This window comes from Lasiosphaeria miniovina (assembly GCF_030549165.1).
Source record: "Lasiosphaeria miniovina strain SMH2392-1A chromosome Unknown B0T26scaffold_2, whole genome shotgun sequence".
NCBI lineage: Eukaryota > Fungi > Ascomycota > Sordariomycetes > Sordariales > Lasiosphaeriaceae > Lasiosphaeria > Lasiosphaeria miniovina.
In genome coordinates, this window is record NW_026848221.1 from 6,656,955 (window position 1) to 6,683,273 (window position 26,319).

The 26,319-nt window shown below is 55.1% G+C and overlaps 7 protein-coding genes across 7 annotated transcripts; 4 read left to right on the top strand and 3 right to left on the bottom strand.

Annotated features, from left to right (window-relative positions):
• Positions 1-320: 320 nt before the first annotated feature.
• Positions 321-1,920, top strand: B0T26DRAFT_638073 (MATE efflux family protein; the record flags this gene model as incomplete). Its single annotated transcript, XM_060436993.1, has 2 exons — positions 321-894; positions 974-1,920. The coding sequence occupies 2 exons, from the start codon at positions 321-323 to the stop codon at positions 1,918-1,920; spliced, it is 1,521 nt and encodes a 506-aa protein (XP_060301577.1).
• Positions 1,921-1,966: 46 nt separating this feature from the next.
• On the bottom strand, positions 1,967-2,957 carry B0T26DRAFT_184178 (uncharacterized protein). Its single transcript, XM_060433634.1, has one exon. The coding sequence runs from the start codon at positions 2,822-2,824 to the stop codon at positions 2,132-2,134; it is 693 nt and encodes a 230-aa protein (XP_060301578.1). The 5' UTR covers positions 2,825-2,957; the 3' UTR covers positions 1,967-2,131.
• Positions 2,958-3,506: 549 nt separating this feature from the next.
• Positions 3,507-6,553, top strand: B0T26DRAFT_849337 (uncharacterized protein). The gene is made up of 3 exons (XM_060447621.1): positions 3,507-3,921; positions 4,008-4,396; positions 4,461-6,553. The coding sequence occupies exons 1-3, from the start codon at positions 3,775-3,777 to the stop codon at positions 6,535-6,537; spliced, it is 2,613 nt and encodes an 870-aa protein (XP_060301579.1). The 5' UTR covers positions 3,507-3,774; the 3' UTR covers positions 6,538-6,553.
• Positions 6,554-8,923: 2,370 nt separating this feature from the next.
• Positions 8,924-12,093, top strand: B0T26DRAFT_638482 (glycosyl hydrolases family 31-domain-containing protein; the record flags this gene model as incomplete). The annotated part of the gene is made up of 4 exons (XM_060437040.1): positions 8,924-9,173; positions 9,274-10,010; positions 10,240-10,996; positions 11,060-12,093. 4 exons carry the CDS (start codon positions 8,924-8,926, stop codon positions 12,091-12,093), a joined length of 2,778 nt encoding a protein of 925 aa, XP_060301580.1.
• A 2,523-nt stretch (positions 12,094-14,616) lies between these two features.
• B0T26DRAFT_673209 (uncharacterized protein) lies at positions 14,617-17,742 on the top strand (the record flags this gene model as incomplete). The annotated part of the gene is made up of 7 exons (XM_060439567.1): positions 14,617-14,741; positions 14,829-15,058; positions 15,292-15,507; positions 15,584-15,927; positions 16,009-16,212; positions 16,291-16,872; positions 16,927-17,742. 7 exons carry the CDS (start codon positions 14,617-14,619, stop codon positions 17,740-17,742), a joined length of 2,517 nt encoding a protein of 838 aa, XP_060301581.1.
• A 1,683-nt stretch (positions 17,743-19,425) lies between these two features.
• On the bottom strand, positions 19,426-19,910 carry B0T26DRAFT_748895 (uncharacterized protein; the record flags this gene model as incomplete). The annotated part of the gene is made up of 3 exons (XM_060445023.1): positions 19,426-19,458; positions 19,535-19,633; positions 19,737-19,910. The coding sequence occupies 3 exons, from the start codon at positions 19,908-19,910 to the stop codon at positions 19,426-19,428; spliced, it is 306 nt and encodes a 101-aa protein (XP_060301582.1).
• A 2,685-nt stretch (positions 19,911-22,595) lies between these two features.
• B0T26DRAFT_636223 (uncharacterized protein) lies at positions 22,596-25,936 on the bottom strand (the record flags this gene model as incomplete). Its single annotated transcript, XM_060436805.1, has 8 exons — positions 22,596-22,793; positions 22,874-23,481; positions 23,684-23,756; positions 24,411-24,468; positions 24,527-24,659; positions 24,739-25,063; positions 25,137-25,204; positions 25,312-25,936. 8 exons carry the CDS (start codon positions 25,934-25,936, stop codon positions 22,596-22,598), a joined length of 2,088 nt encoding a protein of 695 aa, XP_060301583.1.
• Between the last annotated feature and the right edge of the window lie 383 nt (positions 25,937-26,319).

The following is a 26,319-nucleotide window of genomic DNA, read 5'->3' on the forward strand; positions in this document are numbered from 1 at the left end:
TGGGCGTGGGACCTGCCGTCCCCATCAACCGCCCCATCAAGTGGGCAGCGAAGTCGCGGTGGCAACTTGTCCACACGGCAAATAAGTACTAGGCCCTCTGTCCGCAGCCTGCTTGTTTCCGGTCCGCGAATATGTCGACTTGACTCAACCCTGGCTCAGGTCGAGCCCCGATACCGCGTCTGCTCAAAGGCATATTTGGCCTTTCTCGGGCCTCGTACAACCAGGCGGCTGTCCATGACGTCCAGAACATACTTAGCGGTTATCACGTCTGTCCAACAATGACAGGTAACGAACATGCAGAGGCCCAAGAGCCTCCCGGCATGCCGCCGCATGAGAGAACGGCTCTGCTGGCAAAGCCTCCATCGACACATCCCTCATCCGCAGATACGGCCGCTGTCGAGGACTCTGAGGCCTTCACGTTGCCCGAGTATCAACTATGGCTCTCTGAGATCTGGCTCCTCACGAAAACGTCGATTCCTGTAATCCTCGCGTACACGCTGCAGAACTCCCTCCAGACCATCTCGGTGCTCATAGTCGGACGCCTCAGCCCGGAGGCGTTGGCGACGGCGGCTTTCTCGTACATGTTTGCCATGTCCACGGCTTGGCTCATTGCCCTGGGCGGCACTACGGCCCTTGACACGCTGGCATCGAGCAGCTTCACTGGCTCCACCAACAAGCATGATCTCGGCATCCTTTTGCAGCGGGGGCTGATAGTCCTGTCCGCATTTTATGCCGTCGTCGCTGTGATATGGGCATTCTCTGAGCACGTATTCCGGGCCCTTGGCCAAGAGGAGTACATATGCGTCCAGAGCGCTCAGTTTCTCCGCTACCTCATCCCTGGTGGCCTGGGCTATGTGTGGTTTGAGTGCATGAAGAAATATCTGCAGGCACAGGGTTGGTCAATCTTCAGCAATCGCCGCGTCAGCGAGCAACCCTCGTCTTTCTCTTTTGGATACTGACATTGCGCTGTCAGAGATTTACCGCCCGGGGACCTACGTCTTGCTTATCACCTCGCCACTCAACGCGTTTCTTAACTGGCTCTTCATCCACAAGCTTGGGTTGGGTCTCTACGGGGCTCCCATCGCAACTGGTATAGCGTACTGGTGCTCCTTCCTGCTCCTCGTGGCCTACGTCGTCTTTGTTCGCGGCAGCGAGTGCTGGGGCGGTTTCGCGCCGCGCCGCGCCGTCGCTCACGTCTGGTCGTTTGCCCGCCTTGCCCTGCTAGGCATTGTCCATGTCGGCACTGAGTGGTGGGCTTTCGAAATCGTTGCCCTTGCCGCGGGCCGCCTAGGCACCATCGCCCTTGCTGCGCAGTCCGTCATTATGACGGCTGACCAGATCATCAACACGATCCCCTTCGGCCTCGGCGTTGCTGCTTCCTCGCGGCTTGGGAATCTGCTGGGGGGCCGCAAGCCTAGAGAGGCTGCCCGCGCCGCGCACTCAGCTGCCATACTCAGCACTATCGCCGGCGCACTGATCCTAGCTGTGCTCATGAGCGTCAAGGACGTCTTTGGGAAGATCTTCAATGATGACGAGCGCGTAGTGCGGCTCGTGGCCGATGTCATGCCTTTTGTGGCCCTGTTCCAGATCGCCGACGGCCTGAACGGATCCTGCGGTGGCGCCTTGCGTGGCATGGGACGCCAATGGGTTGGCGCCCTGGTGAACTTGGTCAGCTATTATTGCGGCGCGCTGCCCGGGGGAATCTACCTGGCCTTCAACGGCTGGGGTCTTTCGGGTCTGTGGGTGGGACAGTGTGTTGCGCTGTACCTGGTGGGCGTCTTTGAGTGGGTCATTGTCGGCATGAGCAACTGGGAAAACGAGGTCAATCGCGCAATAGAACGGCTAGAGGCTGGAGGGATGGGCGAGCATGGCGATGCCGATGGCCTTGGCAGCCAAGGGCTTGTCAATGAGCCGGTGTAGACGGACGGATGTCTGCCGCGATCGAGTATCACGGCGTCAATCCGGGGACCCGATACGCTCACAATCCAAACACGACAACTGCTGTTGAGGCAGAGGCCAACTCTTGTCAAGACGGCAATGTAAATGTGGCTAGTGCCCGTATTCTTTTATTTCTGTATGACGAACTCAAATTATTCCTTATGCTAAAAGCGAACTGCGCTTAAATATCCGTCTAGGTAGCTTCATAGATGACACCAATTGTTTTGGTGTTTCCTTGACAAATGTCCGAAGTGGACAAGAATGGGAGCAGCATGTTGCCAATGTTCAGTGACATTGACTGCCAGCACCAAAGAACGAAGCAAGAACTGGCCCCGAATCCTTCCATGCTGAAAGGGGGATTATGTTGAGACCAAAGAGGCTGTGTGTGCTGCGAGTGGTGCAAAATACGGAGCGCAACTTGGCCGAAAAAAGGAACTTGGCTGGATGGATGCACTCGCTCCTCCAAAGGGCCAAAGCTAGCAAGAATGGGGGAGCAGATATGCGCGAAAAAAAAGAAGTCGACTTGCCTGGTGAACGGACATCTGGTGCTCGATAAGCCGGGTTGCGGAACGGCTGACTTGCGAATCACATCGTGCAGGCCGCTCGTTCTGCAGAAGGCTGATGGCTCCAATGGGAGCAAGCGCCGTCCGCAGTGCTGGCAGAATCTGGCCTTGTCGTGCATGTCCATTGCCCGGCTCTGATTCGCCAGCCCGAGCACAAGGCGAATCAGAGGCGAGCAGTCGAGGTTGTGCCAGTCAAGGAAAAGACGGTGCAGGACGAGAAACATTGCGCCGAGCGAACGCAAAGGGTTGGGCAGAGACGCATGCAGTGAAAGGAAAAGAGACCCTCCCACCTGTACAGCACCAACGATTATCCTCGTCACCATCAATTGACACCGAGGTAAAGCAAGGGCGGGCAAGGAAGAGTCTTGTCCAGTTTTTATTTTCTTGGTACGTGCGGAGTACTGTATTGTACTCGACGCCCTTAGATTTTAGTAGCTTAGACTAAGTTCAACTTCTTCCTCTTCTAAAGTCCTTAGACTTGAAGAAGGCATGACTGCACTAGGTATTCGTAGACCGGCCTGAAGAAGAACGGCGACTTCGCAGCCGCTGGCAGGGTCGGGAATAGCAGTGCGAAACAGGCTTGCGCAATATGGTCACCAGGAGGCGACGTGGAGGTGCAACCATGGCCGTCCAGCTGCAACCTGGCTGGTTGAATCGATTCGACGTGGAAAATGGAATGGAACAGATGGGGCCAGCACAAGAGTTGAGAGCGCAAATAGAAGCCGCCCTCGGTCTTTGGAGGGGAATCTGGCTTTCCAGGCCAGGTGCGCCCCACACATGGCTCGTGCGCCGTCAATTCCGAGCTTCTGAGTGGTTGAGCACTGTGTCTGCCCCGCTCCCCCTCCCTGCCGGCTACACTGTCTCGCAGAAGTCCAGCAGCCCGAGTTTCCAAGGTACGCTGTGGCCAGCCAATCCCGTCGCTTCATTGGTGTGGCCACAAGGCTAATTCCAGAGCCGAGCGGATTTCTGCCAGCCAGCCCAGCACAGCCTTACTTAGCTGCCTCCCGTGAGTGGGTGGTACTGCCCTCCCCCCCCCATCCACTGCGGCCTCACCTCTCGCTTGCCCACTCGGCCGTCTCCTTCGGTTCTTGCGCATTGTTGACCTCAATTCGACACCGCCTGCGCCCATCCGAGCGATCTGCCCGGCCTCGCAGCCCGCCCGTACCCGGTGTCGAGCCGTCGAGCCTCGTTCTTGCGGCCTCGAGTGCCTCTGCTTGCGCCCTGACAGTGCAACGTACAAGAGGCGCGATCTCCCATCCGACCTATCTCGGCCATGGAACCCTCGTCAAAGCGGAGGAGACTGGCGCCGAAAGTCCCTGACCCTCCTCCGGCCTCAACGCTTCACCCTCACCCCCTTCCGCACCCACCGGCGCAGCAGCACCAGGCCCAGCCTTCTGCGCCGGCCTTTGCTCAGGACCAGGTAGGTTAATTGTCGTCGTCGCTGTTGCCGCCGTCGCCATTGCTCCGGCCGCCGCCTCACCGCCGCTTTGTACTGACAGATTCAAGTTGCAGCATGCTCCGCTCCACTACGCGGCGCCCGAACCGATCGCGCAGCGCCATGACTTCGAGGCCTTCGCCAGGCATCTGCAGGATGTCGCCATGCACATCTACCAGCAGACGCTGAAGCCCCAGCACACCGGGGTCTCGGTGCTCATGTTGCGGTGGGAGGAAGATAGGTCGGTCGAGAAGGACCTGCTGGCCCTCGAGAAGGTGTTTCGCGAGCGTTACAATTACCACACGGACCGGTGGACAATCCCTACCGTCCCCAACCCCAGCATCAAGCTCGGCGTTCAGATGGCGTCTTTTCTCGAAAATGCCTGTCCGGACCATCTCTTGATCATATACTATGCCGGCCACGGCTATGTCGGCCCCGATAACCAGCTCTACTGGGCGTGGTAGGTGAAACCCAAGCTCCCTGTGTGGCCATGCGCCTCCCACCGCTGACCAGTTCACAAACAGCAATCCTCGGGAAGATGCGGCTAAACTGAAATGGGACGGTGTTCGCTGTCTTTTTGAGGATGCGCAGTCCGAGATCTTGCTCTTGCTTGACTCCTGCGCCGTGCCAGACACCCCCATGGCTGGGAGTCACGGCGCAAAGCAGGCCATCGCCGCGTACACGCCCGAACAGACCTCGGCAGACCCCGGCCCCAGTTCCTTCACCGCAAGCCTGGTCGAAACGCTCAACAAGCTCGGTACTTCTAGTCAGCCATTCAGCGTGCACAAACTACACAGCGAACTCAAGGAGCAGAGGCTCCGCGAAAAAGTGCAGGCTCTCTCAAGGTTACCCAATGGAGGTGGCAAGTCGGGCGCTGCCCCTGAAAGATCCCCGGCCTTCTTCACCCTGACTCCTGCCAAAGGTCATGGAATAATCCTAGCCCCATTAGAGTCCAAAGCCACTCAGCTCCAGTCGCCTCCCCAGTCTGCAGAAGCGGATGCCCAAAATTCGTGGAAATCAAGCCGTGAAGACAGACCCCTCAACCCCGAGGACGTGGTGGGCTTGACTTTCGATCAGCAAAGAGTCATTGTGTGCACAACATTCGTCGGAGATGCAAGCCCTGACATGACCTTCTTCAACCAGTGGCTTCACAACAAGCCGAGCACCGCATCTGACATCACCGTGGAGGGAATGTTCTTGGGCCCCCCTACCATGCTGCTGATTTCAATGCCGCAGTCAATTTGGAACATTGTCCAGCACGACAAAGTCTGCTGCTTTTTGGGATACATTGGGTCTCATAACTTGACACATCTCTACCAAAGGCTCGTTAACTCGGCGTCGCATAGTTCCCCGGCGTCAAAAGAAGTTCAGGATGGCCGCATCCTCCTGGAGGCGCGGGAGGCGGCGGCTGCGGGTGGCTCGTCTGTCAATCGGCGTGAAAATTCCAGTGCCGCCCAGTACGCCCCTCCTCTTGCGCACGAGACGCCAAGGCGGCCGGAACCTCTCGCTGTCTCTGTAGTGACATCAGATGCACCAGCACCAGCCCCCGTAGTCCAAGCGAGTCCAGATCAAACTCCAGTTGTGAATCCGAAGGATGAGGTGGAAGAAACAGCCGAGATGCAAGAGGCCGCGGAGCAACTAAAGGCGCTAAGTCATGTACGGCATCTGAGCGACGACACGCCGCCCACATTGGACCGTCAGACCACGCGCGTAGGAGATAGCATTGCCGTCAGGCACGTTGACGATCCTGGTTCTTCGCCCGAGGCAAACGAGTCAAGTGTCGAGGATGCCCACTTTGGCAGCGAGTACAACACTCCCTCGACCAAGCCAAAGGCTAGGAGACCGCTTCAGAAACAAACGCCAAAACAAGAGACTCGCTGCGGCCACTGTAGCCACGCCCCGTTCAAGGATTCGTCGTCGTTGCGGAAGCATATCGCGGCTGCCCATACAAGGCCCTTTCCCTGCGCCTTTTCGTTTGCCGGGTGTACAAGCACGTTCGGGTCCAAAAACGAATGGAAACGGCACATCGCCTCCCAACACCTGTGCTTGCAGTATTACCGTTGTTCGTCATGTCCCCAGAGCAGCGCGGACGGCAAGGGGAATGAATTTAACAGAAAAGACCTGTTTACGCAGCACTTGCGCCGGATGCATGCGCCGTTTGCCATCAAAAAGGCGTTGAACAAAGGTGACAGCAAAATGCAGGCCGAGTGGGAGACTCGGGTGAAAGAGATGCAATCATCCTGTCTCGTAACACGAAGACAACCGCCGCAACGCTCGGCCTGCCCGAAGCCGGACTGCCAGAGCGTTTTTGAAGGTCCCGGGTCGTGGGACGAATGGACCGAGCATGTGGGACGGCATATGGAGAAAGGCGAGGCGGGGAGGATGGTGGTAGATCGCCTGCTGGCGAAGTGGGCGCTTGAGGAAGGGATCATTGAGCACCAAGATGGCGGCGAATACAAGCTCACCGCCGGAAATGGTCTGGTAGGAGGAGAGCGAGATGCAAATAACGGTTCGTTCGTCTCGGATGGCGGCAAACGAGAAGACGAAGACCCTTCGATCACGGTCGCCATAACAGTTCCCGACTCGATGGACACGGACTAATGAGACGGGAAGGGGGGGGGGGGGGGGGGGGGAGGGGGGTTGCACGACGATCACAGAGCCGCAACGAGCAAAACCCCCCTTCGCGTGCTTTTTTCTGTTCAAACTGTCTATATATGGCGGAACAAGGTAGCCACTATGGTATTGCAGGCAGGGTTCCTAGTTGATGAGCATAACGACACGGATTATGACAGCATTTTTGGAAAAAGAAAAAAGAAACAAAGTCGCGAGGCGGCGCTACTTTGTTTCGTCGGGGTGGTTGAAGTCTTGGGTCTCTGGCAACGCTTTCTATCGGTGCATTAGTTGAAGAGGTATTTCTTGGGAGGAAGGCATTGGTTTATTATTGCACAAACTGTCGTTCTCGTCATGTGCATAGCTTTCGGATAGGTTGGAGTGGAGGAATCTGAATTGAATTTTTACCTTGAAAATCTTTGACTTCTCGCCAGCTTTGGATGGTGTTGTAATTTGGCGTAGTGCTTGATGGGTAACAACTTCCATGTCTTCTCTCGATGTGACCGTCATGCTCGTCATAAGCAAGTGGCTAAGCAGCTGATATCGAGTCCACATGGAGTACTGCTTGAGAGAACAACCTTAGAAGTTTGTGTTAAAAGGAGCGAAAGTTAGCGGCGGGTTGCTCCCGTCTATTTTCGAGTGGCCAAACAAGCAGACCCTGGCTGGCCACTTGACTTGTTGTCCGATCCTCAAAGAAGACCGGCATAGGCGAGGAGCGACCTACCTATCCTATTAGCCAGTTTCGTATAATTTCTTTACATTCTGGCCCATTGGTTTTACGGGTGAATGATGTGTTTATTATCATCAGCGCGAAATATTCCGCACCCGTGTGCTTGCCCTGATCGCTGCAGATCCATATCGGCGCAGTCCGAGGAGAGCTAACCGCAGACAGCTAGCTGCCCGTTTTCCCCCTTCGACTGCCCCCCCATTTCGGGCCGCCGATCTACATCTCACTTCGGACTGCCTAATGAGACGGCATCATTTCGGCAGCTCGCACTAGCGCTCGCGAGCCGCCGCCGTTGCCTCTTCTTTCTCGTATCCTATTCGTCCGTCTCATCAGCGTACGTGTTAAAAGTTCGACCAAGCCTTAAGCTCCCAGAGCTTCTTTGCGCATCTCGCGATAGATGTCGCGGTTATTTTGGACCCCGCGGAGAAGAGCGTTGACCCTGTCGCTACGTCACATCCACCCCCGGCCTGCTACAGCACCCGCCCTAGCGCTCAGGGGATCTGGGGAGCGGGGTGCTCGGCTGGGGGTTGTTCTGAGCTCTGAGAGGGCCGGCGCTTCTGTACCCCGCATTCGGCCCTTTCATGACATCCATGGATGGTCCCTCGCGTTGATCGGACGGGCGCCCACGGGCAATGGGACGCTCCGTGACCTGCTGAGAGCTGAGAGCGGAGAGAGCTCAAGGAATGGAGGGAAGGAAACAGCTGATCTGTCTTTCTGGCGAGCTCGCGGTGGTCCTTTTATCCACTTATGACCTCGTTTAATCAGTACGGGGTACTCAAGGTAAGAGCTACCGACTTGGTAGATCCTTCCATAATGTACCGAACGGATAACGTACTGCACCTACTGTACTGTATGTACTGTGCCTACTAGTGGTCTAACGGCGCCACTCCCGACGACGAGCCGGTTGCTCCTGCGATTTGCGGGGATATAAACCCCCCCGGTCTGACCATTCTAGGCCTGGCAATGTCGCTTGCCAAGACTTCGGTGCCGGCCTTTCTTTCTTTTACGTCTGATTCCATTTGATGACCAACAGACGAAAACCATCGGCCGAGCGGCGCTTCTTTATTTCTCGCTATTAGTCGTTTGTTCGGCTTGGACTCTCACTGGTCGTCAAGCACCAAGTGGGCAAAAGAGATGTTATTAGAGGTAGTAAACCACAACACAGGGACCCCATCGCCCTCGGCTCCGTCCATTGTCCGAGTATTGTATGTATGGAGGTACCCCGAAGAATATGTTTTGTCACACGGTACCCGATCCCGAGGGCTCGTCACACCGCGACGAGCACCGATCCGGCAGGTGGTTACTAGAGAGGAGGGGCTAGTGAGGGGACTGCAACAATAAACATTGCTGAACCGTGACGAGACTGTTATATGTGCTGTACGGGGTGGTAGTGGCGTGGAATACCACGCGCTCGCCATGCAGCAAGCATGCTGACCGGCCCGACCTGGATCGTGGATTCCATGATGCTCTTCTCCCTAGAGCGTCATAAGTGGGAAGGAGCATGGATGGGATGGAGTTGGTAGCCCGGTAAATTGGATGCCAGGCCGCCCCAGTTTTGGTTCGCTGGATAAATAGCCAGTCTCCCGCACCCCCCTTTGGCTTTCACCTGGTTGTGCTGCTGCCGCTTGGAGAGAGCCCCCACCCCTAGACATGATCGTCTCCGCTCACATCGTCAATCTCGGGCTGCTGGTGGCTGCCGGCCTCAGTTCGGCCGCGCTGGTGCCAGCCCGCCGCGCCTCCACAAATAGCCTGCCCCTGAGTGCTTGCCCAGGCTATAAGGCGTCCAATGTCAAGACGAGCCAGACAGGTCTCACGGCCGACCTGAGCCTCGCTGGCACTCCTTGCAACACATATGGCACCGATCTCGACAAGCTTACTCTCGAAGTCACGTATGAGACTGGTGAGTTGGCCTCCTGTCTTTGTCTCGGGTAGTCCCTGGCCGGGTTGGAGCGGGCGAAAAGGTGTTTATCATGAGAACTTGGGCTTATTTTTGGGTTAAGGTGATCGACTGCACGTAAAGATCCAGGATCCGGCAAACGATGTCTACCAGGTGCCTCAGTCCGTGTTCCCACGGCCCGGGAGTCATGGTGGGAACTCTAAAACATCAGCCTTGAAGTTCAATTATAAGACGAACCCCTTTTCCTTCTCGGTCACGCGCGCCAAGACTGGCGAGGTTCTGTTCGACAGCTCGGCTGCGCCCCTAGTGTTTGAGTCGCAGTATCTGCGCCTGAGAACCAAGCTGCCCGACAACCCGAATCTATACGGGCTTGGCGAGCACTTTGATCCCTTCCGGCTCAACACGACCAACTACATCCGCACTCTTTGGTCGCAAGATGCCTATGGGACCCCCGGCGGCGCCAATCTCTACGGCAACCACCCTGTCTACTTTGAGCATCGCAAGTTTGGCACCCATGGCGTCTTCCTCCTCAACTCCAACGGCATGGATGTGCTCATCGACAAGACGGCGCAATCGGGCCAGTTCCTCGAGTACAACACCCTCGGCGGTGTCTTGGACTTCTACTTTGTCGCCGGCCCCAGCCCCATTGAGGTTTCGCGGCAGTATGCCGAAGTCGCCGGGCTGCCTGCCATGATGCCCTACTGGGGTTTTGGATTCCACAACTGCCGATACGGCTACCAGGATGCCTTTGAAGTGGCCGAGGTTATTTACAACTACAGCCAGGCCAAAATCCCCCTCGAGACCATGTGGACCGATATCGATTACATGGACCGGAGACGGGTGAGTTGTGCCTTTCTTTTCCACCAAAATGGCCGTGCTCCTGCGTTCGAGATGATTTCCAAGTCCCATTCGCATGTCAGGCACCCGGCCAATTCCTTTCAGGTCAACCGTGAAAGAGTTGGGGGTCTGATGTTGTTTGGGTGCGGTTATCTCGTCGGAGCACAGTCATATTCGTTGGCTCGCAGCGGTAACCATTTGCAATACTAATAAGCTCCATTGGGATAATCAGGTCTTCTCGTTGGATCCCGATAGATATCCCATCTCCAAGGTGCGCGAGATTGTGGACCACCTGCACGCCAACAATCAGCATTACATTCTCATGCTGGATCCTGCCGTGCCGTATGCCGACTACCCGCCTTTCCAGAGAGGCGTCGCCGACAACATCTTCCTGCTCCGCGCCAACGGCTCCGTCTGGCAGGGCGTCGTATGGCCTGGCATAACAGTGTTCCCTGACTGGTTCGCCAAGAATATCGCCAGTTGGTACGCCAATGAGTTTGCTGTCTTTTTTTCCAAGGACAAGGGGGTGGATATTGACGGCCTCTGGATCGACATGAATGAGCCATCCAACTTCCCCTGCAATTTTCCATGCAGCGACCCAGCTGCGGCCGCCGTTGGGTTCCCGCCAGATCCGCCACCGGTTAGGAGTCCGCCGCGCCCGCTTCCTGGATGGTCTTGCGCTTTCCAGCCCGCCGGTACAGCCTGCAAGCGGGATAGCGAGGATGTTTCGGTCGTCCGAGATGTGGCCGTAATCCGTGGGCCCATTTCCCCCGAGTCCGACGCGCTTTCCGCTCGCTTCGCTAAGGGCCAGCAGCTAGGCCTCCCTGGCCGCGATCTCCTCTTCCCCAAGTATGCTATTCACAACAAGGCGGCATTCACAGACTCTTGGAATTCAGACCATGGCGGAATATCTAACCACACCGTCAACACCGACGTTATCCACCAGAATGGCTTGGCTGAGTACGATGTCCACAACATCTACGGAACCAGTACGTAATTCTTTTGAGCAGTCACGGGCAAATCAATTTTACTGACGAAGTGACCCCATCCAGTGATGTCGACCCAGGTTCGCGAGGCAATGGCTACCAGGCGGCCCAGACTTCGCCCCTTCGTCATCACTCGGTCGACCTTTGCCGGCGCCGGTGCCAAGGTGGGGAAGTGGCTAGGAGATAACTTTGCCAGCTGGGATGCCCTTCGCGGTTCGATCAGGGGTTCTCTGGCCTTTGCATCCATTTATCAGGTGCCCATGGTGGGCGCCGACGTCTGTGGGTATGCGGGAGACACGACCGAAGAGCTCTGTGCACGGTGGGCCATGGCTGGGGCCTTTTATCCCTTTTACCGAAACCACAACGAGTACCCGCCGACCATCTCGCACGAGTTTTACCGCTGGGCCTCGGTGGCCGAAGCTGCACGCAAGGCCATCGATATTCGTTACCGACTTCTGGACTACATATACACGGCCCTGTATCAGCAGACGGTCGATGGCAGCCCGCTGCTCAACCCCATGTTTTACCTCTACCCCGGCGATGACAAGACCTTTGGCCTCGATCAGCAGTATTTCTTTGGTCCGGGACTCTTGGTAGCGCCCGTCCTGCAGCAGGGTGCCACGGGTGTAGATGTCTACCTTCCCAAGGACGTTTTCTACGACTGGTACACTCACAAGCGAGTGCAGGGCAACGGGCAATCTATTCACGTCTCGAACCAGAGCCTATCCGACCTCCCGCTTTACCTACGTGGAGGCGTCATTGTCCCTGTCCGGGTGAAGTCGGCCGCTACCACAACCGATGTGCGCAAGCAGAACTTTGAGCTGCTCATCCCCGTTGGCGCCGACGGCACAGCCTCAGGCCAGCTGTACCTTGACGATGGTATTAGCGAGACGCAGCACGGGATAACCCTTATCAAGTTCAGCTATGCGAGGGGAATCTTGGTGGCCAAGGGCACCTTTGGGTACCGGACTGATGCCAAGATTTCCAAGGTCACTCTGATCAAGGCGGGTCGCGGAAAGCGAGATGCAGATGACGTCCAAGACAGCATCCTCGACGTGAGCCAACCCCTCACAGGGGATTTTACCATCAGCATCTCTTGAGAGTGGCCAAGTGGGTAGGTGTCAGATAGGTTTGTAGCTATTTTTTGACAATCAAAAGTCGGACTGGGTGGGATGGGAGGGTTCCAAATGATGGATAACTCTGAATGAATTTAAAAGTTGAATCATCCTTGCTTCGTTTTTGCTGATCAACGCCACCATAAGGACGGCGTGGACTGAAAACGCAAAGATTCTTCATTTGTGTATTTGGCTGCTACTGTCGCCATGTTAACTTCGGTGCTCGCTCGAATAGGGCGCTTGTTCCTGACCCTCTGGTGTGCACTGTGCAGTGTCGCAGGATGATCTGTGAACAAACAGGATGGTCCGCTTTATTGGGCAGGCGATATTGCACGCCACATAGCCAGCAAAGAACCTGCTTTATGGGGGGTTCTTGGGGTGCTGGGTCGAACTTTGGAAGGCTCGACGGTCTGTCGGTTTTTGCCCGATCGCAAGTGCCCAGGGCAGCCCAGCTGTCTCACCCAAGCGCCTGCATTCTTGGGGTGCTAGGCGAAAGCGCCACACCACGGCATCCTAATTAGTCCCCGAAGTGGAGAGGCAACCTGATCCCTACCATGTGCACGATAGAATGCCGTTGGAATAGAGTTAGGTGACAAAGTAAAGAGAGCATGGGCATTGTGAAGGTTCGCGACGTGCGTGAGCCCCGCAGGGGCCCCACGTGCGCATCGTCGGCGCAGAGCAAAGGAATCACGACATGTGAAAGCGACGACAAGCAAGAAGGCGCGCCACTGAAGAAGCTAGTCGGGGTGTTTCTAAAACAGCATCTATTCCGTCATCGTCCTCGTCCTCGTCCTCGTCGATACCGCCGCCGCCACCGCCATCGCCACCGCCATCGCCAGCCACGCCGTGGGGTGGCCAAGACACATGTCTTCTGGATGTGAAGCTGGGTTGCTGCTGATTGCTAGGTCAACAACAACCAGCCCTCCCCGGGGCTGGTATCTATACTGGCAGCTGCGCAGGCCCGCGTCGTGTACGGGCCACGTCCTAAGTCGCACACCTAGCCTTGTGACTCGCAGGGTGGGTGTGGGTAAGGTGTGCTGGTAGGGCGAGCCGAAGCGGGGCTATCTGGTAGTCCTAGCCTCTGTACGGCTGCCCCTCATCAAAACAACCTGATAGTTTGGGTGGGGCGTTGCTGGTGGTGATGGGTCCCGGGGGTATCACGTGACGCGCCCGGCAACGACACTCGGCCAGCGAGGCTGAACAGGAGCAGCAGGTCGGAGATAAAGCAGAGCCAGCAAAGCGTATTGGACCGTTTTGAGATGTTTGCAGTATACTGGGAGTGAAATTAGGCGGTTGATTGAATTAGACAGGCGTGGGCGCGGGCTGGCTGGTGCGGAAAATTCATGTTTGGCTGCTTTCTGCGCCCATGGCTGCCGGTCGGGAACAGGATGCAAGGCAGGACCCGCTGAGCATGTAGATAAAATGCAGAATGACTTTTCAATATCTATCTGGGCTGTCTGGGCTGCCTTCGTCTTGTGGAAAGAAATGTTATGGTATTGACGACTCGCTCGTCACCTCGACAGCTTTCCCATTCGGCTGGACGGATAGACAAATACGAGAACACCTTGAAGAATTTCTGGTCCACGAGCTATCTACGGTAGCTGAGATCTTGGGCTTGTCGTAGCATGCCCTGCTGAACCCAGCCCAGCGAGGCCAAATGGCAACGAGGCAGCGAGCCATTGAATTGAGTGCCACTTGATATACACAAATAGACATGCTACTACAGACAAACATTCACTCACGATTAAACTTCAAATGAACTCGTATCCAGTGCATACCAATGGATTGTCCCTACGGAATGGATAACTACCTATTTGCTCCCTTCCTGGCGCTCTGGAACACGCCAGGCAAGAATAGCATACCAAATATACAGCATCTCTGCTCTTTGACGCCCCTCAACTACAACACTGCGCTACTACGCTACTATATTTTTCGTCTCTTCTCCTAGTCTATTGCTAGGTCGACACAACGTCGAAAGTCTTTCCCCACCGCAAGTGCAGTCACGTCGGCCTTGTTGGAAGCTGGTGGAAGCTGGAGAATTTGCACGTCATTAAGGTTTGCACTGTGGTCGCAGCGGCGCTGAAGTTGGGACGACGGTGCCCGCACAGTGGGCTCCAGGGGTTTGTTTACTTGATGATAGGGGATTCGCAGTTTTTACACAGTGGCCGCCGTGCATCCCTCTCACACTGTTCGTGAACAGCAGAGCGCAGGATCCACACCTTCCCTCCCAGTCCGTCGTGGTGTCTATAAAATAAACCTCCCCCTCTCCCCCCTCCCTCTTTTCCTTTCTCTTTTTTTTTCCTCGTGTGTACACATCATCGCTCGGTTTCACTGATCACGATCTTGTCTGCTCTTTCGCTATCCGTACCTGCTCTCACAAAGCTTGTTACCTTCTGCTGTACTGCGCTCGTCTCGCCTCGCTGCAGACCACCTCCTTCTTTCGCTACTGTTGTCAGTGTCTGTACACCTCTCCTCGTTCCCCCCGGGTTTCGTCGAGTCATTGTTAAGATGTCCTTCGACGGCGAGCTCCTCGCAGGTGCCCTTTTTGGTTACTTTGCGCTCTGCTTCTTCTCCCTCGTCCGGCCTTCTGTCTTTCCGGTTTCTCCTTGTCTCCTGCTGAGCCTCGCGGCTCGGTTTGTCGTCTCGCTCGCCAACTTCGCCCGCGTCCCTCTTGCCCACGATTGAATTATGCATGGTCCTGTTTCTGCCGACCTGCGCAGATCCTTTCGCAAGGGGTTCCACGCCCGCCTCGGCAATCTACAGCGTCAACGCAACGACTTCGAATTCGTCAACAAGGAGATCCTACGGCGCACAAACAACTGTAATGTAATCATCCGGTCCCATGGACTGGATCACGGCCCTTGCTCGCCTGTTTACATTCAGCTCTCCGAATATAACGCCGCTGAAATCGCCTTCGTCAACAGTTGGCCGACTTTGTTTTGCAGCCGCTGTAAGTTTTTTTTTTTTCTTTCCATTTTTATCATTTTTGTCCGTGTCATATTTTCATTTCATGGTCGGCTTCAATCTGCTTCGACTGGGCTCGTTCCCTTGTTGTTTTTTTGTCGCTGTGGGCTTCATCGTCTCCATGTTATGGCCAGCTTCAGTTGTCGCGACGGTTTCTGCTTCTTCATCCACTGCCCTTCCCTTCTGTTCTGCTTTGCTAACATGTGGCGACAATTACAGTCTCCATGGTCGATCCCCTCGCCATAAACCTCCAGCGCAACGTCGATATCCTCGAGCAAATTATTCGCGAGAACAAGTCGAAGTACGAGGTCCTTCTTGAAAAGCTGGCTCACGTGATTGATTTCCGTCGAAAGCTGAACGAGGAGGTCCTGAAAAACTCGAGAGTCGAAGCGGAGCGACGTCTGGCGAACTCGTTCGTCCGTGGTCTCGTCGCTCGTAAGTTTCTCACCTATATATGCATATCCCTCGTCAAAGTGAAGACAAAATAGCTAACTTTATTCTTTTTCAACAGCCGTTCGCCATGATTTGCTGATGCCTTGGTCTTCTTCTTCAGTCTTCTTGTTATCTCGCCTGCCCGTCCTGTCGCCGGTTGCGCCGACTCGCCGTGAACCCCTTCCGGAGCTGCCCCTTCCAGAGCTGCCCCTTCACGCTGCCGCTCGGGTATCTGGTTGGGGGGAGCAGTCCCTCGTGGCCCCGACATGCTTTGGCGAGCAGTGGTCCGCCTCGCTGGCGGCGCCTCACGACGGCCGTCCCACGCCATGCCTGTCCCAGACAGTGTCCGCTTTGCCCCTGGCATTGCCCTTGGCCCCTGAGGCGGTCGACCGTGAGGTTGAGATGGTTGACGCGGATTGGTCGGTAAGTTTTCACCCTGTTTTCTTTGCCCCTTTTCTCATCCAAACTCCTTCTGAGACAGCTTCGCTGACTAGAGGCATGCAGATCGAGGAAGAGAATCTCGTGAAATGCTCACCTTCGGTTGAAATTGGCATGGAGGCCGTCCCGACCCTTCAGATGGTTGAACTCGCTGCTGCCGCTCCCGCCCCCGCCAATCCCGTGCTGTCCAACACTGTCGATACGCCCATCACGGCACGTGCGGTTCCGCAGCTTCGACCATTCTTCAAAAATTTCGGTTCTTCTGTCAAGGTAAGCAAACTTCCCCCCTCTCTCTCCATCTTTTACATTTTTTCTCATTTGACTAACGAGGTTTTTTTCCACCGACAGCCGTCGTTCTCACGTCCCATGCCGACGTGGGACGATATCAAGGCTGTCCTCCCTGTCCTCTCACCCCGTGCGGTCCGTTCCGGCCCGGTTGTGTCTAGCGTTCCTGCCAGCACATCTGCCCCCGAGGCACACGCGACCGTAGTTGAACAGCCCTCGCCCCGGAGAACACCCTCTTCGGAGGTCGTGTTGCCGTCGCAGGGAGTCGTCGTTGTGGAAGTGGCAGAAAAGGAGAACATCTCGGGGCCCACCTCGGGGACAGGCCTTGTGCCTGTTACTCCTGCTCCGCCTTCTTCTGTGGCTTCGGCTGGAGTTCAGCCCGTGCCTGCATCTCCTTCTCGGCCTTGGCGAGGGATTTTTGACGGCCCTCGCAAGAGCGGCCTCGAGAAATCTCAGGCCAAGTCAATCGCTGCGTTTCCCTCTTCATCCGCTCCCGCCCCTGCTTCTCCCGAGGCCGGTCCCTCAAAACGCCAGCCGCTTGCTCTCCCTCCGATATCCCCAACTATTTCGACCCTTCGCACTGAGGAGGCGTCTAGGTTGGTGGATACCGTGTCGGATCGATTGCACACTGAGGAACTGAGCCTTGTAGGGGAGCCGGCTGTTGTTGCTTCGGCTGCTAGCACTGCTGCACCATTGCAGGATCAACGGGAAGAGGTGACAACTTCAAACGGACTTGTCCTGGTGGTTTTACCGGAAAAGCCTCTTGATGAAGCTCTGGAAAGTATTGTAGTTGAGCCTGCGGCACCTGCTGTGCCCGCTTCGGAGCCTTCTGCGCCCGTTGCGGGACCGTCAACCGCTCGCCCAATGCTCGTACCCAAGGGGCTCAAGAGACGGCTGGCGGCTTCGGCTGCCCAGGTGGTTCCACGCCCAGAGGAAGAGGCGGCATCGCAGCAGGGCTCGGCCCGGGCGGCGCCTGCAGAGTTGCAGACATTGGCATCGGCGTCATCATCGCTTCCAGTCCCCAATCAGACCATCGCCACCGCCGTGGTAGCGCCCACCGCACCAGCAACGCCATCATCCTCAACGCCGACTGCGCCCGCCAAGGCCTCTACCAGCCAGCAGAAGCCAGTCGACATCATCACCCATGAGGATTTTGTTGGCGCCGACGTCCGGTCCTTCTGCCACGGTGTCATTAATCGGGTCCCGGTTGCGGTGCAGACTCAAAAAGAGTTCTCCCATGTCAATATTCATGAACATGACGTTTTTGGTTGGGGAGCCTTTGCAAAAAGGCAGATTTCGAACGACTTGATCATGAGCCAGGAGAACTTTGAAGAGCAACTGCTAACGCACGACGAGGCCGAAGAACTTGTCCGCAAGTTTACCGTTCGGGTCATTTCCGCCTTCCCTAATCTCGACTACGACGACAAGTTCGCGCTTCTCGAGCTGCAACGCCAAGATATCCACGCCGATGACGGTCTCTATCTGAATGAGATGAAGCCAGGCGTATCATCCTAGTTCTGTTCGGAGTCCGGCGTTCGTCTGAGGGGGGTATGTGGGGTCCAGTTTGTTTTCGAGGTCTTGGGGGTGTTTGGAAATGGTTTTGGTCTGGGGTTTTCGGTCCTGGTCGTCTATCTCTGGTTTTGTCTGTACGGTTCTGGTTCACGGTTGTCTGATTAGTTTTTTCCTTGGTTCTTTTTCCTTTTTTTTTGTGTATTCTTAGGGGGTTTATGACGGGGAGTGGGTTGCCAAGCGGCTTTTCTCTTCCTTGAGACACCATTTTGTTAGGTATTTTTAGTTTTCCTTTTTGTTGACATGCTTGGGCACCAGCGGGAGCGCAATCTGAGCCTCTTCCCCGCTGGTTTGCCCTGGCCGCCAGGTTTTGCTCAGTTTCCCTGGCGGCACCGTCCCTTGGCGGTCCCGAATGGATAGGTTTTAAAGCTCGCTCAGCTGTCGTCCACTCCTTAAATCTCATTTCTCTCTCCACTCTAAAAACAGTTCCCGACTGCTATTGTGAATGTGACTTGATGTCATGGCCAGAGAAGTCACTGGGAAAAGCGGCCAAGCTGGACCGGGCGACGGCTTTCCGACTACAGACATAGAATTGACTGTTGGAGTCTTTGTCTAAATCTGGGGGCCTTCTCTGTCTGTGGCTTTGCTATGTTCCCACCATATGCTGCTCCTCCCTTCCCCGACGCGCAATACAAGGACCAACCAGGGAATCTGAGCTGGCCAAGTGCCCTTGTCATGTGTGACGTTCGATCAGACCGGGGGCTATGGCAAGTCAGTCTTGGTCTCACCAGTCTCACCAGATCCACGAGCTAATTTTCACCTAGGTCGTTTTACAGAAACAAGGTGAGGCAAGCGGTTTCCTTTCGTTGGTCATACCCATTACTTCCGGCCGAGAAAGATCGAGGCCAAGCTCAAAAACGTGTGCACGTCAAGCCCTGGGCCATTGGGTAAGCTCGCACCACCGGGATACTCGACTACAATCTCTCAGCAAGCTCCAGCACGTAGATCTCCGCGGCCGCCTAAGGGCACTCTACGGGGACATGAGCGCGGATTTCAAAGGAAACCAGCACGATGCCATTACTGCCGTCGTACAGGGGTCCACTCCTATCCTCTAGATCGCCAGCACCGGAGGCGGGAAGAGTTTGACATTCTTGCTCCCGTCGTACGCAGAACCAGGAAGCCACACAATCGTCATCGTCCCATTCCTTGCGCTCCAGCAAGACCTCAAAACCCGGTGCGCCGAAATAGGTATCTCTTGCCAGATCTGGGCCGAAGCAGAAAAAGCCTCTGAAGACGACCCGAGTCATTATATTTACTGCATAGTAGGTGCTACAGGGACAAAAGGATAAGTCCAGGCCGCGCCCAGCCAGCGCACTGGGAAACAACAACCAATCAGGTCTACCTAGTCTGATTCCTCATCCGAACGACACTGACCCGGCCATATGCATTCACGGAAGCGACAACTCAGCCGACCAAGCTCTCATCTTCGTTCTCTTTCTTGTTCCGCTGGCTCCTGTGAGACACGGGGCTATTACTTCTCTCGACCTTTTTCTCATTGGGGCTGACAACGTTCACGACACAGACACAGTGTACAACACAAAGAGAGTGAAGTCGAACAGATTCCCAACAGCGTCAGACTTATCATAGGGGCGGCTCGTCAATGCCATCCTCCTCCTCACGGTCGCCCTCCTACTTGGTCTTGTGCACCGTGGTGGCCTTGTGCTCGGCAGGCGAGTAGGCCGTGGATCAGGGGCGTCGGCCCCTTGTTGAGGAACTAGTGCCGCGTTCCGGCGGGGACAATGACCATGTCGCCTGCCTTGACGGCCTGCTCATCGGAACCCACCTGTGCGAGGCTGGTGCCCGAGGTGAAAGTGAAGATCTGGTCCACCGTGTGGACCTGGAGCAGACAGAGAGAAGCAAGACTGGAGTCAGCAAAAAGCCCAATTGCGTCTTCTCGGAGAGCAAACTAATTAATTAGAATAATTAGAGCGATTACCAACCTCGTTGCCAATGTCTCCACCCACGGGCACCGTCATGATGACCACCTGCGAATACCGCCCGGTCCAGAGCACGCGCCGGAACTCGCCCGACTCGGACGGCAGCGCCATAGTCATGTTGGGGAAGTACCCCATCTTGTGCAGCGGCGGCTCGTTGATGGGGGGTTGGAACACCATTTTGGCTTTGCTGGAGGAGCTGCCGAGCGCACGTGAGGAGCGGAATTTGGGTAGCTTGGCCTGGCTTGTCTCGGCCTACTGGAGAGCTGGGAGACGCTCGCTGAAATGATGCCGGAGAATGATGCTGCAACCATACGACGGCGATGAGGGCTGGTTGATGGGCCAAAGATGACACTACGCAATGACAAGGAACACATCGTGTCTAATTATTCCCGATCCTGAACTCTTTTAATTGGTCCTGGATTTAATAAGTCAGGTGGTCTGCTTATGGAACACCCCTGGATTTGGAACAAGGTTTGTCATCAAGGACTTGCCGCTCGCCACCCAACTCACCTATTTCAATCGCTTGCAACTCAACCAATTCTGCTTCAATACTTATCTTCTTTTCTCCATTCAATTGAGAAATGAAAGATGAAGCGATATACTTAGTTGGATTTGCAGAATGCGCTGGCAGAGTATGCAGAAACCGGCTTACTCCGTAGCTCTGCTGAAAATCACGGCATCCCCCCTACTACTCTCTTTAATCGGGTTCGTGGTTCCGAGCCAGCCTCCAAGGCCCAAATTATTAATCAAAAGCTTTCTCCGGCTATGGAAGAACGCTTAACCGAATGGATTCTATTCCAAGGGTCGCTCGGTCACCCTCCAACCCACGCCCAAATTCGGAAACTAGCTAGAAGAATGCTCGAAGATAACGAGACCCTCGGAAAACGCTGGACTAGCCGGTTTTTGGCTAGAAATCCATCTATTTCTACAATTAGGCCTCGGAGAATCCATGCAAACCGTGCTGATCGAGCCTGTGAGGCCGTTATCCGGCCTTGGTTTGACTATTTGAAGCCTCCAGGCGTGGAGGCTATTCCAGCCAAGCATAGGTATAATATAGATGAAACTGGCATTGCTTCTGGCATTGGAGATAACGGCCTGGTTGTTGGATCTAAGGAAAGAAAGAAATTCCAGAAAAAGAAGAAAGGAGACCGAATTTGGACCTCGATTATCGAATGTATTTCCGCTGACGGCCGGTATTTGAACCCAGTCGTCATTTTCAAAGGTGGAAGCCTTCAACAACAATGGTATCCACGCGATTTACAGCCATTTAAGGGCTGGAAGTGGAAACCCACTGAAAACGGCTGGTCTGACGATGATACTACCGTCGCATGGCTCCGCAATATCTTTCTTCCAGAGACTCGGCCAGCTACCCCCTCGGAGAAGCGCCTCCTTATTTTAGATGGCCACGGTAGTCATACCACCGAAGAATTCATGTGGCTAGCCTTTTCTAATAACGTACAATTGTTATTTCTACCAGCCCACACCTCCCACGTTCTCCAGCCCCTGGATTTATCGGTTTTCGGCCCTCTAAAAGCCCGGTACAGAGCCAAGCATAACGAGGTTGTTTCCGGCTTCGACTGTTGCTGAAAAGAGGGCCTTCCTAGAATGCTACCGGCAAGCCAGGGTCTATGGAATGACTGAATCTAATATCAAAGCCGGCTGGAAAGCTACAGGCCTCTGGCCAGTCAGCCTCAGGAAGCCCCTAAGCAACGGCCTTGTTATTAAGAATTCTAACGGCGACGTTGGTCAACTGACCTCTACGGTTTCTATAGACCTTCAAGAGGTCCATAACCCCATTCTAAATAAGAATTCGGAGGGCCGGCCTATATGGTTTACCCCTAAAAAGCCGAAGGATTTCCGTATTCAGGGGCAGGTTTTTCTAGCCGGCCAGAAACGGACTGCCAACGACCGACTTTTCATACGCAAGGCCGCAAAAGCCTTCGATTACGTGGTTTTCCAACTAGCCAATACGGCGCATCAATTGGAGGCTGCAGAAAAAAGCCTAGAACGCACAAGAGGCCGAAAGAGAAGGAAGGTCCAAGTCGACCCTAATACGCAGTTCCCTGGAATTGAGGAGGTTCGTGCCTCACAGAGAGAGGCTGGCAGAGATGACCTTAGTTATTCTGAAAGAGAAGAATCAGGAGAATCCGATACTAAAGACTTCATCATTGTAGCTAATTAATTGACAAAGTTGTTGGCAATTGAAGTTTGTGGTGTTGTGCGGGGTCCGATTCAGGGGCTGTTCCATAGGCAGGGGTGTTCCAAAAGTCCCCCACCTGACTTACCAAGCACGGGGCGGTGACTGAATAACGACATCTTGCTGAGCGTGATGGTGGGATGGGCAATTACCTTATTTTCCTTTCATGGCCGGTCTGATGTGCCCGCGTGTCAAAATCACTGCGTCATAATGTCTGGTGGCGTTAGTATTAATCATGTTGGCTGACGGGGCGGGGATCGATGGATCATCTTCAACGGGGCCCCCTTCTTCCCCACCACACGCCAGACCGGGCATGTACCTTGGCTGAGGTGCCAACAAGATCTTGGTAGGTATCTCATCAACCCTCTCCCAATACATAATTAATATAGTTCGGTAAGAAATCCAAGATTGGCAAGAAACCTTGGTAATTAACCCGATAAACCGACGGCTTGTTTTACCTCTAGGACTACATAATATTTATGATGTTTACAATGTACAAGGTAATCAAGTGCCAATGAGAGTCACGTTCAATCCGCCACAATCAACACGTCAATCTTGTCTTGACAAAAGTAAATAGAAATTCAAGAAGCCAATTCCCCTGTTCATCTACCTCATGCAGGAAGCCTTTAATTCTAGGGCCTACTGCTGCTGTGTGTGCTGGCGGCTCATCCCTCAATGTCAAACTCTTCGTAGTACCTGTAAATGCCATTGCTGTACTTCTGGCGGTGAGGGCTCTCCAGATAGGCCTTGATTTTCGGCCGTGCCTTGACAGCCTCGTACAGTGCAAACACCTTGTAGTGCTTCTCCTCGCGCTCCAACTTCGCCATGGCCTTGGGGAACATGAATTTGACGCCGTCGAGACACTGCATCCGGGATCAGCCTGCGTCCTGCCGGGTCCGGGGCGCGACAAGAACGCCGGGAGAGGGAAGTGAGCTCGACATACCTGGAATAGCACGAGGTCCGCATAGGTCAGCTCGCCCCCGTATAGCCAAGGTCCGTCACCGCTCGCCTTGGAGGTAAGCACGCGTTCGAAATGGCTCAGGAACTTGGGCAGGCGCGTCTTGATGTAGTGTTCGGCCTTTCTCTTGCCCTCGTCCTTCTGGTCCTCGTAGTAAAGCTCGGACGCAATGGGGTGGTGGCAGTCGTGCGGCTCGTTGCTGAGCCCGTCGAGGGCCGTTAGCGCAAGCGCATTGACCCTGTACATACCGTCCGGGTCGTCGTCCTCGCTAGGGACCAGTCCCAGATGCCGGCCGAGGTACAGGAGTATGTTGGGCGTCTGGCTGATGACAAGATCGCCGTGCTTGAGAATGGGCGGGGCAAAAATGGGAGGGTTGATGCTGTCGTCGGGCGCCTTGCCCTGCACGTGAGCAAGCACCTCGCTAATGCCGCCCTCGGTGTGCGCCGTGTCGGTGTAGTCGGCACCAGCCTCCTCGAGGGCGAGGCGGACGTGCTCGCCGCGACCGGGAAGTCTGGGCCAGTATATCAGATTGAAGGGCACGTCCTTGGCCGACCTCTGCCGTTTGGCCGGAATCTCCTCCATGGTCATCTGAGCTGGCTGGATTCAAAGTCGAGAATCTGATGCGTCGGTGAAACTAAGAAGGCTCCTTTGTTGTAAATTTGTGATGAGAGATAGATCACTCCTGCCTCTCTCTGGTTTCGTAAAGTTGTGGGCGGTGCAGGCAGTCCTGGTCCAATTAAATACAAACGGCTCGAATCCTGCAGCGTTTGAACGACTGCCCTATGCGTCGCGAACCCGCTGATCCTTGCGATGCGCAGGACGAGACCGAGCCCGGAGATCCGAAGAGGGTCGAGGAGAAAACGAGTGGCTGGGGAAGTGGAGATGGTGGGACTGGGCAATGCATGATCTCTGTGACGTGCGAGATCCTCCTAAAACGGCAAGTTCCGACCCCTCTCTTCGGTCGCACAGAAATGTTAGGTTGACTGTTGGCTAAGGTACCAAGGTAGCAGATGTTACCGAATAATTAATTAACTGACATGTGCCTGTGGGAACTACCAGTCAATCAGAGGATGCAGTCGCACGTGATTGGTCAACAGGTTGCACAGCCTCAGTGGCTGACCACCACGCGGGCCGCTATGCGGCACGTGCGCGAGGCGCACCACCCCTCACGTAACCTCCTGCATCGCTGTCCCCGTAGTTCGTGACCTTAGACATAGAGCAGACCAGAATACAACCACCACAACCACCTCATTCGCATCGATTACTGCAGTGACTATGGAACAAATGACCTTGTCAATCCAACAAGCCAATTATATCTTTATATATACAGAGCTTTGATCCTATCCAGAGTCCAAATCCACCCTAAAAAGGGGGGGGGGGGGGGGGGGGGGGGGTTTTTAAAAAAAAAAAACATATCCTTCTACTAGGTCTATAATACCTGGTATCCAAATCCACTTGGCGCTTGAAAAGCGAGACAATATCTACCATCTGAGTTGCGCTGTTTCTTTCAGCCCGCGGCCACTGCCTTTTGCACTAACTTGATGCATTCACTCGGGTTCTCAAATACATGCCACGCCTCGCTATTGCCCATGTCAGATCAGAACTCTACGATTTTGTCGCAGCTGGGGCTGAGCTTACCGCGGGACACCTTTGAAAGCTGCTTCGAATCTCTTTGGCTCGTTCTTCTCTGCCGTGCCGACAGAGGCAATGTCCTTGACTTTGCGGATGAGGACCAACTTGACCCACCCGGGAAACGTCCGATATATCTCTCCTGTTTACCGTCAGAAGATTTGACTTGCGAGGGAAGGATTGCCCTGGCCAGACTCAGGCTGCAAGTATGAGCGACTCACCGTAAGACTCGGGGTCGGTCTGGGTCGAATCCCCGATGCATATCAACTTCCTCTGCGGCAGCCAGCGGTGGACTTTCTTGATGCGGTCGACCTTGTATTCTTGAGTGCCGAGTGTCAGATTCGAGAGCAGCCCGGGAATCGTCATCCAGCTGGCATCGCGTAGAATCAGTTGCCCGTGAGGATAATACGTTTCCCTAAAGTCGCGGAGAAAAGGGTACAGATTGTAGGGCGAGGCCGAGAGATAGAAAAAAGGCGCCCCAGAGTTCAGAATGTCCTTGATATATGCATAGAGCTCCGGCATGCCGGTGACCGGTGTCGGTTCAGACTGGTGACCATGGCACGGTGGAATCAGCATCGATACTAGTGGGGGATGGGAGCGTTGGCCACGCCAGACATACCACGAACGTGGACCGCAGGATTCCAAGAGGGTCGTTTGTTTGCGTGATCTTGATAGTGTCATCAATGTCTGCATAAGCGCACCATTTCTGTTAGTTGTTGTTTGTTGCTAGGAACCATACTTGGCACGTCCGCGCGCGTTCGCAGCTGGAACAGGTCGAGGCACGCTCGCCGTACCTGAGATGACAGCCCATCCATCTGGCTCCGCATACACCGTCTTCATATCCAGCAGACCGGTTGTTCCGCTGGGGACTTCGGCTGTGGAGTCAACAGCCAGGCCCGGGGGCGCGTCCGTGAGGACTTTGATATCGCTGCTGATTCCATTTCTCCCACCGGGGCCCAGCTTCAATTCCGCAGCGCCGTCATCAAAGCGCACTTTCACCTGACGCCCCGGTAGGATGCCCATGACAAAGGGCCCGACTCGCTTCTCTATCGTCTCTTCCTCACTGTCCCCCTTTGAGAATCCAAGCTTCTCGGCAATGTCGCTTACTGCGTCGACGATCCTGCCAGACGGTGGTCCGGCAAAGGCGGCGGCAACAAACTCTGCCTGCCACGCGCCACCCGGGCCACGGAATGCGACGTTGTCCAGGAGCCAGACAATGTCGTTGCCGGTGATGGGGACCGGGAGCGGGTTGCGCGCACCAAGGTACGAAAGTATGTTAGACATCTTACTCCCCTTCACCCGTTTTAGAGCGAAGACGCTCGCCAGAGCGGCCTCCACGCTAGCGAAGCCTCGCTCACTTCGCGTCTTATCCTCGAGGCTAGCAGCATCTGCGCTGGGCTTCTTGGAGGGCGGCGCCATGATAGCCGCCTATCCGTGTCGCTGCGCACCTGTGACCCGATTAATTAGTTATGTACCGATTAGCCGCAGCCACTTTGTCCGTAGGGAGGTGACCCGGAAGTTGGGACGGCCGATGGATGGTGGATGGATGCTGCAATGCGACGATGTGTGCGCGATGGCGATGCGCGAGAAGCTAAGCAAATTGGCTCGGTCACCAGTGGGCAAAGACCTCTTTGTATACACGGTATTCATTCGTATGTACATAATTAAAACAAAACCGCCTAGATAGCAAGTCTGCCTGACAATAAGTAGGCTAGGGGCCCTGCCTCCCTTCCTCTCCCATCAAACAGCGAATCCGCGCGTCGAGAGATTCCGAAAATGAGCTTGTCCAGTCTCAAGGGTGT

Bases quoted from the DNA above. Each gene is read 5' to 3' on its own strand.
- B0T26DRAFT_184178 (XM_060433634.1), bottom strand. From the start codon at position 2,824: ATGGTGACGAGGATAATCGTTGGTGCTGTACAGGTGGGAGGGTCTCTT.
- B0T26DRAFT_849337 (XM_060447621.1), top strand. From the start codon at position 3,775: ATGGAACCCTCGTCAAAGCGGAGGAGACTGGCGCCGAAAGTCCCTGAC. The intron at 3,922-4,007 runs GTAGGTTAATTG...GACAGATTCAAG, and splicing joins CGGCCTTTGCTCAGGACCAG to TTGCAGCATGCTCCGCTCCA. The intron at 4,397-4,460 runs GTAGGTGAAACC...GTTCACAAACAG, and splicing joins AACCAGCTCTACTGGGCGTG to CAATCCTCGGGAAGATGCGG.